General features: G+C 43.1%; 2 protein-coding genes across 2 annotated transcripts in view; both read left to right on the forward strand.

The window, feature by feature from the left end:
- The first annotated feature begins 201 nt into the window (after window positions 1-201).
- On the forward strand, window positions 202-3,004 carry LOC101063334 (motor neuron and pancreas homeobox protein 1-like). The gene is made up of 3 exons (XM_003962062.3): window positions 202-972; window positions 1,568-1,728; window positions 1,983-3,004. Exons 1-3 carry the CDS (start codon window positions 498-500, stop codon window positions 2,301-2,303), a joined length of 957 nt encoding a protein of 318 aa, XP_003962111.2. The 5' UTR covers window positions 202-497; the 3' UTR covers window positions 2,304-3,004.
- Window positions 3,005-3,055: 51 nt separating this feature from the next.
- cfap65 (cilia and flagella associated protein 65) overlaps window positions 3,056-11,908 on the forward strand; it is a 9,825-nt gene continuing 972 nt past the window's right edge. Inside the window, exons 1-32 of the mRNA XM_029848756.1 lie at window positions 3,056-3,310; window positions 4,075-4,169; window positions 4,296-4,465; window positions 4,571-4,679; window positions 4,882-5,042; window positions 5,158-5,366; window positions 5,503-5,630; window positions 5,740-5,965; window positions 6,047-6,315; window positions 6,384-6,446; window positions 6,542-6,765; window positions 6,847-7,003; window positions 7,101-7,229; window positions 7,351-7,602; window positions 7,674-7,813; window positions 7,915-7,999; window positions 8,071-8,217; window positions 8,291-8,456; window positions 8,694-8,822; window positions 8,903-9,116; window positions 9,207-9,314; window positions 9,504-9,585; window positions 9,696-9,781; window positions 9,910-9,976; window positions 10,102-10,212; window positions 10,392-10,586; window positions 10,681-10,836; window positions 10,964-11,098; window positions 11,194-11,310; window positions 11,400-11,519; window positions 11,596-11,643; window positions 11,754-11,908. The exon at window positions 11,754-11,908 is cut by the window's right edge and continues 57 nt beyond it. Coding sequence (XP_029704616.1) covers window positions 3,292-3,310; window positions 4,075-4,169; window positions 4,296-4,465; window positions 4,571-4,679; window positions 4,882-5,042; window positions 5,158-5,366; window positions 5,503-5,630; window positions 5,740-5,965; window positions 6,047-6,315; window positions 6,384-6,446; window positions 6,542-6,765; window positions 6,847-7,003; window positions 7,101-7,229; window positions 7,351-7,602; window positions 7,674-7,813; window positions 7,915-7,999; window positions 8,071-8,217; window positions 8,291-8,456; window positions 8,694-8,822; window positions 8,903-9,116; window positions 9,207-9,314; window positions 9,504-9,585; window positions 9,696-9,781; window positions 9,910-9,976; window positions 10,102-10,212; window positions 10,392-10,586; window positions 10,681-10,836; window positions 10,964-11,098; window positions 11,194-11,310; window positions 11,400-11,519; window positions 11,596-11,643; window positions 11,754-11,908 — 4,472 coding nt within the window. The 5' untranslated portion in view covers window positions 3,056-3,291. The remainder of the gene's footprint in view (window positions 3,311-4,074; window positions 4,170-4,295; window positions 4,466-4,570; window positions 4,680-4,881; window positions 5,043-5,157; window positions 5,367-5,502; window positions 5,631-5,739; window positions 5,966-6,046; window positions 6,316-6,383; window positions 6,447-6,541; window positions 6,766-6,846; window positions 7,004-7,100; window positions 7,230-7,350; window positions 7,603-7,673; window positions 7,814-7,914; window positions 8,000-8,070; window positions 8,218-8,290; window positions 8,457-8,693; window positions 8,823-8,902; window positions 9,117-9,206; window positions 9,315-9,503; window positions 9,586-9,695; window positions 9,782-9,909; window positions 9,977-10,101; window positions 10,213-10,391; window positions 10,587-10,680; window positions 10,837-10,963; window positions 11,099-11,193; window positions 11,311-11,399; window positions 11,520-11,595; window positions 11,644-11,753) is intronic.

Raw genomic sequence — 11,908 nt, forward strand, 5'->3', positions numbered from 1 at the left:
GAAAGAAAGAAAGAAAGAAAGAAAAGCTTGCCTTCTTACGCAAATTATCCAGAAAATACTTTTTTTTTTTATCCCGTTAGTTTATCAGAGTAGGTCAGAGTAGTAAATGAGTGGCCAAAATTAAACCTTGAGAAGCACACCCCCCTTTAAGGCTGCTTGGCCAATCAGAGAGCAGAAAACTTTATTGCGCCTTTAGCTGATGTTTCATTTCAACGCGGGAGTGAAGGAGTGTTTACGCACACGACACTGGAGTGGGCCACAGTTCTTTACGCATTCTTTACGCACGTGGATGAAGAGCAGATCAGAGGGAAGAGAGCAGTGAGTGCGTACTGGGCCGTCCCTCGCTTTGCCAATCGACATTTAAAGATCTATAAAGTTAACCGGAGGAGGCGGATTCGTGTCAAATTGTTACAACAAAAAGAGCCGACAAAATCCAGTTAATACCCAGAGGAAATATTTCTGCCACTATTTTCAAAGTTGAGGCGTCGTGGGGCAAAATGACTGCCGCCATGGAGAAATCTAATAACTTTCGTATTGACGCGTTACTGGCGCACGGTGCGGGGCCGAGGACGGATGTGGATGGCGCATCCTCAGGGGTTTACTACAGCAGAAGCCCCGGCGGCAGCACGTTGTCACTGCGCGGGTCCGACTCGCCGTCCCCTCATTCAAACCCCAAAGAAACAAACTCTTCTCCACCCCCCCAGGACGTCCAATACAAATCCCAGCGGTTCCACCTGTCCCCGTCCGGCATCAGTGCCCTGCACCAAGCGGGTCTACTAGGAATTCACCCCGGCTCCGTGTATCCTATGGCTGCCCTCGGAGGCCAAACGCAGGGATTCATGTACCCCGGGTTCGCACAGCTGCTGCAGCCGTACCCAGAGCAACTCAAGGGCGCTTCCATGGCCGCTGGGCTCCCGCTGGAGCACTGGCTCAGATCTGGAATGATGGTTCCCAGAGTTGGAGAGTATGGAGGTAAGCAGCTCATATAGAAGACTCCAGCTATGTCAATTTGGTCTTGCAGAAATCCTACTTTTACAACTTTTATTACCAATAATCTTAACAAACTTTCTCATATTTAATATTTATTTAACAAAGGGATGTCCATTCTTGTTCCAAGTAAATAAAAATGTTTTTACTTATTATTTTACTATGTTTTATTTTGGTCATGGGTTTGAGAGGCCAAACGCAGGGATTTATTCAACATTGTGATATTGACTTTTCTCACTTAAAGAACATTCATCTTGTATAAAATAACAATATTTATCACCTGAGAAGCACCTGAAAGAGAAGTACTGCTTAATCGACAGTGTTTTCATTAGGATAATGGGCCTGTGTAATTTATTGCCCTTCCAAAGTAATATCATCTGACACCTCAGATAAACTGAGATATACTGTACTGGCAAGATGACAGGTACAGGCTGAAGGAATCTAAACAGTGGGAACACTGTCTGCTTAAAATGTTGACTTCTGCACAACAGCTTCACAAGATACACATTATGTTCTTATCTAAACTGAGGGGAATATCATTTTTCTACTGTTGTTTTGTCCACACATTTCCCCCACGTAGCCATATCCCAGGGAGGGTTGCTTGGGAAATGTCGGAGACCCAGGACGGCTTTCACCAGTCAGCAGCTGCTGGAATTAGAAAACCAGTTCAAGCTCAACAAGTACTTGTCCAGACCAAAGCGCTTTGAGGTGGCCACTTCGCTCATGCTGACTGAGACACAGGTGAGGGAGGCTGTGGGACATATGGTCTCATATGGTCTTGCTTGACAACTCTGTCTTTTCAAATGGATGGATTTTTCTTTACAGGCCACACAAAACAAAAGGTGGAAGATAAGTAGACAATTATGTAACGAGTATTATGTCCATTCAAGGCAGGGCCTTGTGTATCTTCTTCATCCCCCTCTCACATTTCTTCTTTGAATCCCACACAAATGGAGATGTGCAACACTTTCATTGTTCACTTTGCTTTCCATTAGGTTAAAATCTGGTTCCAGAACAGGCGCATGAAGTGGAAGAGAAGCCGTAAAAGCAAAGAACAAGGAGCCTTGAATTCCCCATTGACCGACGTGAGCGTGGATGTACACAGCATCAAGCCTCAGAATGACTCACACAGCTCCAGCCTGGAAGATGAAGACGAGTTTGAAGGGGAGGAAAATGATGAAAAAGAGGAGACGGCAGCACTCAGAGCCGGATCTTTGCCCCCTGTTGGTTTTCTGAAGAATGGGACATTGAACTACAGCTCTTACTCAGAGGAGGAGCTGGAGGAGGGAGGGGCACGAGCAAGAACAGGAGTTTAGCATGAAAAACATCAAGTATTTACTAATATTTATTTTCTATTAAAAAGACAATACATAAAGCAGTGCAGGGCACAAACATCGGAGTGCAAATTGGACATCTTTTTTCCCACTTTCATATTGTGTGTCTGGAGCTCTTAAATTAACACGTGTTGAGATGTACACAATGGGCTCTCGGAGAAATATAAGTATTTAATTGGTTAATGACTTGTAATCCAACTGCCTTTATAAATATGCATAATCTTAACTGTATATTTGGTTTTCCCGAGCAAGACTACAAATGCAAGCTTGTATGCCCATTCTGAAGATCTAATTTATTTAGAAATGTGTAAATTGCATGGATGTTGGTAATAGCACTTGATGGTAGAACACAGAGAGCATTGCATAAAATTCCACTTTCAGATTTAATTTATGAAAAGAACCTTATAATGGAGCTTTATGATGACTTTAAATATTAAAAGTATTGAGCTGAGTGAAGAGAAGGCAAATATTGTTTGTCTGTCCATGTAATTGTGTTTGTTTTGGTCTCTACCCTTTTGTAATATATTTTAAATTGAAATATTGTTGCCATCATGTCTTTCTCTTCTGAAAAACTATTTTTTGTTAAGCGTGTTGTGTTGTCATAATTTAACTTCATAGACTGTAATATATTCACATTAAAAGCAACAACAGTGTTTATGTGTAATGTAGGTATGAAATAAAAAGGAAAGATACATGATTGAATTTGTGAAGAATTTAATTATGTTCACAGTGGATACAAGAGTTGCTCCATGAACATATTTTTATGAACCGATACAGTTTTACACAGTTTGGGGGTTCCATAGTGAATACTTATTGAAACAAACTTTTTGCGAAGAGCAATTGTCCCTCCTCGGTTTCCATACGGCCCGTTGTTGCCGTGGTAACACCGGAAATGCAAACCGCTTTAACACTAGTACCTACTCAGCGCGGCTCTACCTGACACGGAACGGTTTGGAGGCTTTTCCACCAGATGTACCGGGACCGAGCAGGTATTCTTCTTTTACGATTTTTCTCCCAGCTATAACCTGCGACTTTTAAAATCGTCTGGGCAACTTATAACTTCAAAACGAAGAGCGACAAACTTATGCTGCTGCGTTGGAGACTGACGTGAAAGCATGTAACGTTCTGCTGTTACTGTCCGCGACGCGCAGCCGGTTGCTGACGTGAGGCCCTTCACGCGCTTCAAAGCACGCGCAAGCGGTCAGGTTACCCGCAGCGTCCCGCAGCGACCCGCAGCATTCCCAGATCTAGACTGAGGGAAGACGCATCGCGCATGCGCCGCTCATCCAAACCGGAGCCGCGCTTTGGAATCACGTGACCCAGAGAGCAGGGCAGCGGAAGAAAAAAAAAAACAACCGCTTTCACCTTTTCCATACATCCCAAAACTTTAAAAAAGAAGCTTTGACATTCCATCTTTCAATGATGAAAGATCAAAGGGCCTAGGGTTCAAAGCAACACACTGTTCTCTGTACTACTGGTATTGGTTAACTTCAAACGCAGTCAGCAACTATAGAACAAAATAAAATAAAAAATACATTAAGGTAAGATATTTGCATCAAAGACAACAAATTGGCGTCATGACAGAATTAAAAGAAATCAAACACAATCAACAGATAAAATGTGAAGTTTTAAACATATTTTAGGTGTTTTTGCTCACTTTATGTCTCTCATTATTCACTATTGCAATTAGCAGAACGCAAAGGTCCAGACATATTTTACACTTAATATTATGAAGGCATTGTCTCTTTTCTAGTCATGCTAGCTGACGATGAGGATCCTGATTCACTTTGTTCTGGCCCCCCATTGAAACCACTCTCCCCCGAGAAAGATGTCAAAGTAATGCTATACGTAAGTAACGGATAGCGATACGTAGATCGCGGTGTGATACGCAAAATATTGCTTTACGTAAAATATTTCTAGTTAAAACTAAATCGTGTCTCTATTGATTTTTAATATTGACCCCCACATCACCAGAGGCAGCTGGATGAGAAGACCCTGCAACAGACAAGCAGCCAAAGAAGCGCCAGTCTTGGGTTCAAAACTGATCCAGAACTGGTCTGGGAGGACTGGAACCTTCAAGGCGAGCTCACCAAGATCTTAGTACTAAAAAATATTCACAGTAAACAGAAGATGATTCATGTCAGGTAAATATACACATGATTATATACAAAAAGCTCACTCTCAGTTATAAAATCCACACAGTTACAGTGCATCTGTCTACCTTATTTTTACCTCCTTTTCTCAACCAGGCCTCCAGCAACTGAGGTTTTCACTGTATTGACTCAAGGGATAATCTTTATCAGCCCAGGGACAACTTTCTCAGTTCCAATCAGATTTAGACCTCTCCAGTTAACAGAGGTAATAGAAAACACAGACCTTGTGGTTCATTCTTTACTTCGGCAAACAAAACGTAAATATAATCACAAAACTGCCTCACTCCCCATGTGAAAGCTGAAAATCACCTCTGTTAAAAAAAGAATGTTCTTTTTAAATTTAATTCTAGCATATTTTATCTTATTGTCCCATTTGTGTGTCTGTAAATGCTTTGGCTGATTTGTAGTATGAAGACAGCATTGACTTTCAATGTAAAGGTGGCAGCTTTAGAGTCTGCCTTCGTGCCACAGTTCCCCATCATGCCCTGGAGGTGCCAGAGTCTCTTCTGCTGCCAAAATGCGCTGTTGAACACTCAACAAATGCTTCGTTTCTTCTCAGAAATTTGAGGTGTGTATATGACACACAGAGGTGGTTGTCACAAGGGAAGTGTATCTTTACCAAAATAAATCATACTGTTATTCTCTTCTGCTTTTTCTTTCTCCCATTGTTCCTTCATCTGCAGTAAACTTGAGACCTTTTTCCAGTGGGAGTGTAAACCTCCGTTCCAGCTACGCCCAGAGAAAGGCCTTTTAAGTCCCAGACAGAACTGTTGCATCACGGTGGTCTTCCAGCCACAAGCTGCACTGGTACACCGAGAACATGCCCACTGCTGGTTTGGAGAAGAAAACAATGAGGCAAAGAGGTCCTGCACGGTGTTGCTGGAGGGAGAAGGTACAGTATCTAACAAGCTAAACAGGAAGTGTAGATTTTGGGTGTAGTCCATAAAGGCTGGGTTTTCAATGATGCTGAGAGGAGAATTCAATAAGAACTCCAGTCTATTTATTCTCATCTGTGCTTTGCTTTACAGCTAAGATGCCTTGTCTTCAGCTACGAATTCCAGGTGTTGAAAAACAGTGTGATCCAGTGCTGTCATTTGGCTCTGTAGCCGTTGGCAAAAGTTCACAAAAATCCATTGAAATCTTCAATCCCATCCCAGTGAGAATCACAGCAATACGCATCCACATAACGTGCAAATGTAAATTCCTAAGGGCCCTGACTCTATTCTCTCTCTCTCTCTCTCTCTCTCTCTCTCTGCTTGTCCCAGGTAACAACTTCTTTCACACTTTCACTGCTGACTGACTGGGTACCGTTGACGGGGTTGGAGTTCACCTGTGACATGACCGATGGGGAAGTGGTGCCTGGTGGATCAAAGTGGGCTAATGTTATCTTCACTCCTACTGTGGTGGATTCATCCTCCATTCAGTACTTATCTCTAAAATGCAGAGGAGCAGTGATTGAAACGCTACTCAAACTCAGTGGAGGCTGCATAGGTAGCACATGCAAGACCCACATACGGCCAAAAACAGATCATCTCCAAGGAAGACAATCTTAATTTTTCCTTTTGCATCCAGGTCCAAAGATTTCATTGTCCTCACCTGTGGTGGATTTTGGCTGTGTTGAGGAAGGAGAAGAACGTGTGCACCAAATGGAGTTGATAAATTCTTCTCCTGCAGAGGCTGTTTACCAGTGGGACCTGGACTATAATGCACACAGTGTGTTTAACATCCATCCAGCATGTGGGATCGTACGCCCACATAGCCAGACCAGCCTGAAGGCAGTCTACAGGCCCACACAACCTGCTGCACATCACCGAAGAGTGCCCTGTCTCATCCTGCGGATGGTGGGAGGCAGTATGGAGATCACAGCACATATATTTAAGTCCTTACATCTATGTAATCTCCCCCTCAGGAGCCCGTGTTCCTCACCTTGCTTGGTACCTGTAACTCAAAGTCCACACAACCATCAGAAAAGGTAACAAGAAAAAGGCAGGTTTTAGAGAGATTGCTTTTTAAGGAAACACTAGAACAAACAACAGAAATCCTCTGTTTCTTTTTTTCTATTCACAGTTGCAGAGACCAGAGTCCACTGAACAAAAATCTGCCATGGAGGAGTATTATCTATCCTGCCTCGGGTGCAGTGGTCCGCTGGCTCTTGCTACTCCAACATCTCCGGCTGTGACTGTGGAGCCGACAAATCTCATGTTTAATATAAGAATGTCATCCCCTGTGTGTGCTTCTTGGTCATCTTCTCAGACTGTCTCTGTCACCAACCACACCAAGCTGGAACTCTGGTATACAGCATGCTATGCACAGTGATTTATATGCTCATAATTTGTTTTGGCTTCTTACTATGACACGTGATGCTCTTTCAGCCTGGTGTGGACTACTGCATCAGATTCTCCGTTCTCCATATTCCCTCCATCATGTAAACTGATGCCACTGAAGTGCACTTCATTTATAGTGACCTATGACCCCAAGCAACCAAATATTCTTCATGCAGTGCAGCTAGAGTGCTTTGCCTACCATCAGGTATTGCCTTTTAATCTGAATCATGTATTTTGCACGCTTGAGTAATGTCAACATTAGAGTAAATGTGCTGTCTTGCGTCAATATCTGGATGCTGCAGGGAACCCATTGCGATGAGAAGCAGTCGCTGTACCCTCCTTACTGCATTAATGTCAGAGTCATAGGCTGCTTGTTTCAGCGTGTCAAAGAACCAATTATCCCAAGCTGCTCTTTAGAGCCCTCACGAGTGGTGAGACCTTTTTTTTTTTTTTTGGAGATGAAAGATTTAAAATGATACACTGAAATATACCAAACTACACACTGTTCAAATATTCAGTGATGTAAATGTGTGTTTTTTTTGTCTGCTGTAGGTGTTCGTGCCCTTTAATGTTCGCTCCTATCAGACAGCACTCCTCAAAAATTGTGGGGACTGCCCTTTAACTTTCTGTCTGGACCACAACATGTATGGTACCTTGGCTGAAACTGTGGCTGTAGCACCCAGGTGTGGTTTGATCTACCCTGGGGGCCACCAGATCCTCACCCTCTGGTCAAACCCCACAGAAGACAGTCCTGGACAGGAGTTTAGCATACACCTCCAGCTAAATGGAGTTGAGAATGCCATGGTACAGTATACTGAGCACACAGAACAGATAAACCAGTTATTTCTGATGTTAAATGTTTCAAACTCTTCTAGGTGTTGACAGTTGCCATTTTGATGCAAAAACCATCTATGTCTCTGGAAGCGGATGGCAGCTTGTATTTCCAGCCTACGGTGGTGGGCTCAAGTACACAACGCCGCCATTGTATCAGGAACCTCAGTCACCTACCTTTGCGGTTGGTTAGCATGGTGTCAGTGCTGTGCACAAGGTCTATAATGGTCCTCCGTTGATAACGGCGTCGTCGTGCGGCTCTCTGTGATTGTTCTTTTATGACAGATTCCAGTGGAGCATTGCCGATCCAGACCAGGGGTTTATCATTGTTCAGCCAAATCATGGCGAACTCCATCCAAATGACAAATCAGTGAGCAACAAATGCAATTCTAAGAACCCCATAAAGGGAACTATGGATTTTACAGCTTATAACCTTTTCAGGTCCAAATGTGGTCATTCAGCCCACTGGAAGAAAAAGAATACACATTTGCACCTAAACTCACCTTTTGGCCAACACACAGCCCTGGATGTAACAACTCAGAACTCATCCTTAATGTGATGGGAGTGGGCTCCAACGGGTTTATATTGGTAGGAATTATTGTGGAACCAAACACACAGTGTGGAAAATATGTATATAGACAATATTTTGTTTTCTCCCCAGGCAGAAAAAGCATTTCTGGATATTGGAGAGATTGTAGCAGGAGGTTATCGATCAGCTGAGCTTTCACTGGTGAACCAGAGCCCCTGTTCAGTCTCATTTTGTCTCTCTGTAACGGAGACTGTGCTGGATAAGAACTTTGCTGCTGGCCCTAAAACCATGCCAAATGGTACTTTCTGTTGTTACTTTTTAAATGATTGTACATGTTGTTTAGAAAGTATTCAATTATGTGTAAAATGGATAGAACTGTACAAATAGTCCTACTTGCACTCTTACATATCGATACAGCTGACGGCCTAACAACAAGAACCCTGGGCAACAGTATATTGTGGAAAATAATGTATAATTGTAAAATAAAATGTCCCAAAGTCGAACTTTAATTATCCAGTTATATTTCATCTATTAGCTATACAGCTGGAGTTTGAGAAGGGAACAATTGCCTCACATTCCAAACTTCCTGTTCAACTGACTGTTAAACCACGTAGACAAGCCAGATACCTGTGGACAATCAGTTATCAGATTCTGAGCACCACAGGTAAGTAAAGAAACACCCAAACTATATCTTAATAGGAGGCTGCCGTGTGATAACTCTACAATTTTTTTTATTCCCTCTAGGATGTGTGTTATCCCCTCTACAGGCTGTGTGTGAGGTTCAAGCTCAAGCTTTGTTTCCCAGCCTACAGGTGGTTGATGTGTGCGGTGGTGGTAGTCTTGGCAATGTTAGCAAGCTCCATCTGTGGAAACTCTTCTCACTGGACAGCCTCAACGGGCTCCTGCTCTCTCCCCCGTCTCCTGCTGAACTGACCCAGAGACCTCCGAGCAGGCACAGGTTGAGCACATACATAACGCTTGTTTTTTATAAGGTTTTTTCTAAAATAATGCTTTAGTTACAATTTGGTATTCGTTTTTGCCATTTCAGCTTCGACAACACTGCCCTGGAACTCAAGTTCAATGCAGCGCCACTCAATTCCGAAACATCAACCGTTTTCTTGATGTTGTACAACCCGGGTTCTCTGAGTGTAGACTGGTAATTATTATACAAGTGGTATAAAAACATAATGTATGATATGCATCCAGTTCCTTTTATTGTACAGAAATACTGCTACTGGATGTTGATGGATACCGTACATATTGGCTGCATCACCACTCACACAATCACAAATATAATATTCATTATTCACATACTGGATACTCATGAACTTGTGGTTATTTTTAGGGCCTTCTTATTTCCAGATGACCAACATATAAAGTCGGGCTTCCGGGCTGATACAGGAATAGTAAATGTTGCAGAGTCAAAGGTCAGATGTGTCTTTGTTACAAAATCAATCATTGAGATTGTTTGATATTGCATATCAATTGTAAAACAACCCCAAACAACACGTATATATCTTTATCTGACTCTTAAAAGGCTCAGGCCAAACATCTTTTCAACATCTTTCCCTGTTCTGGAACTTTACTGCCTGGCCAGCAGGGGGCAGTACACTTCCGTTACAGGTGTGTCATGAATCCTTCATATTAGATTCACTTTGTAAACTGTAAACAAGTACTAGGGTAACCAGCTGATTGGGATTTGATATTAGAGCAATAGCATCAGCATCAAATGACTCTGCACTGTTTCACAGGCACGACTTTGTCGGGACAGACCAGCTTTCTGTTGTTTTTCAACTGTCACATGGCAGAGAGTTATTGGTGAGAAGAAACTCAGTTTCACTTTATATCTGAATAAACTACCAGATGAAAATAACATAATGTAGTGTTTACGTAGTTGAAACGTCAGTTACCTTCATGTGTTTGTGCCATGTCTCCACGTTAAGTTAATCTTGGAGGGGGTGACAGTGGAGAGAGACGGGCTCTGTGTTGTCTGTCCACCCAGGCAGCATGTCTTCAACCCTGTCTTTATTGGGGACTGTAATCCTCCTAGACAGGTATGTGTTTTACTTATATGACATAAGGGAATGCGGGAGCGCTGTTACATAATTGGTTCATAATGTGGCAGGACAGTTATAACAGATTTCTGCATTTATAACAGTGATTTCTGAAAGCAGCATCTATAGCAACAAAAGTGTGGTTGGTGTCTGACTCGCTGTTCTTCCTCTCTTTCCAGCAGGTGTTGGAACTTTACAATGGTTGTGCGGTGCCGTTTCATTACAAAGTGGACTTGGCTGTGTTGTCTCAGCTCCAGAAGGACAATTTTAACCATCAGATTCTGCGCTGCCTCAATCCAGAAGGAGAAGTTCTTCCTGGACGGAGAGTAATGCTGGAGTGGATCTTCTCACCAATTGAAGCTAAAATGTACCAGGTGAGTGAAAACACCTGGTATTAGATTTCAATCCTTTGTTTTTCTTTTAATTTGTGTGTGTGATTTAAGTCTTGCTTATTTTCCCCCCACCCAGATTGAAATTCCAATCCAGATAAAGAACAGGGATTCAATTCTGGTTCGATTGGAAGGATGTGGAATCACAACCCCGGTACTTGGTTCCAAGACACCTTTCAGGGGCACAAATAGGACACATGAGCAGTGCGTACAGAGCAGACCTTTCCCAGAACAGGTGCGAACACTTCTCGTCTTCCTACTTATTCCATTCATTCTGTTCCTCTGAATTCAGTCAGCGTTGAACTTTTGATGATCATCATAACGGAATCACATTGCTTCCTTGGTTCTTTGTGCATGTACAGGCGGCATCGCTCTCTCAGGACAGCATTTGTCTCGGTGACATCCCCGTGCGCTCACAGTATTCAAGACTTATCTGCCTGACCAACACTTCCAGTACAGATACGATCTATTATAAATGGGTCATGGATGATCAGCAGGTGCTGTAAGGCGTTTGTGTAGGCTGTGAATATGTCTTTATTCCCCCGTTCAAACTTTATACTAAATAATAGTGTAACGATCATCCTTTGTTTAGGTTGTGCTGATCAATCCAGAAGATGGTTTTCTCACTCCTGGGGAAACTGCAATTAGTGACCTGACCTTCACTGCTTCTGACCACCCCAAGTGTTATCAGCTGGATGTGATCTGTCAGGTGCAACACCGTGAACGTGCACTCATATATTCGAGGCAGCGTTCCTTCAATGCAGTTTATGTTGTTTTCATCATCTCCCTTGTCTTCAGATTACCCAGGAAACTCTCCTGACTCCATATCTCCAGGCTCTGCAGCGCTGGGAGGAAGTGGGTCACCAACACGACTTCTCTGCCGCTGACAAGAAGCTGTCCTTAAACTCCACTGAATGGGTGATTTTTAAAATTCCAAACCAGTTTTGACCACGTCAGACTTCCTTTAGCATCACCAGTCGTTTCCTCGTTACAGAAAGCCGAAGCAACAAAAATAACACACCCCACCCTTAAAAAGTACAAGGTATTTTGTACATTGTACATTGTCCTGGATTACTGTACAAATAATGAAGGTGTTATTTTTTGTCACGGCACAGCCTGATGGCCACTGCACTTTCATTTTTCCCCCTGCAGATTTTGCCTCCTATCACTGCAGCTGCTGTCAGTGACCCCGTGGTTCCCGTATGTGCCAAGAGAGCTCAGAGGCGGGCGCAGCGAGCAGCAGCACTATTGATGCGTCCAGAGCCCCCCCAAGCTGCCCTAATTCACCTAGAGGTCACAGCGCGCTC

The sequence above is a fragment of the Takifugu rubripes genome, chromosome 1 (genome assembly GCF_901000725.2).
Source record: "Takifugu rubripes chromosome 1, fTakRub1.2, whole genome shotgun sequence".
Lineage (NCBI taxonomy): Eukaryota > Metazoa > Chordata > Actinopteri > Tetraodontiformes > Tetraodontidae > Takifugu > Takifugu rubripes.

Excerpts from the sequence above, each read along its gene's own strand:
- LOC101063334 (XM_003962062.3), top strand. The coding sequence starts at position 498 with ATGACTGCCGCCATGGAGAAATCTAATAACTTTCGTATTGACGCGTTA. Across the intron at positions 973-1,567 it reads CAGAGTTGGAGAGTATGGAG|CCATATCCCAGGGAGGGTTG; the intron begins GTAAGCAGCTCA and ends TCCCCCACGTAG. Across the intron at positions 1,729-1,982 it reads TCATGCTGACTGAGACACAG|GTTAAAATCTGGTTCCAGAA; the intron begins GTGAGGGAGGCT and ends GCTTTCCATTAG.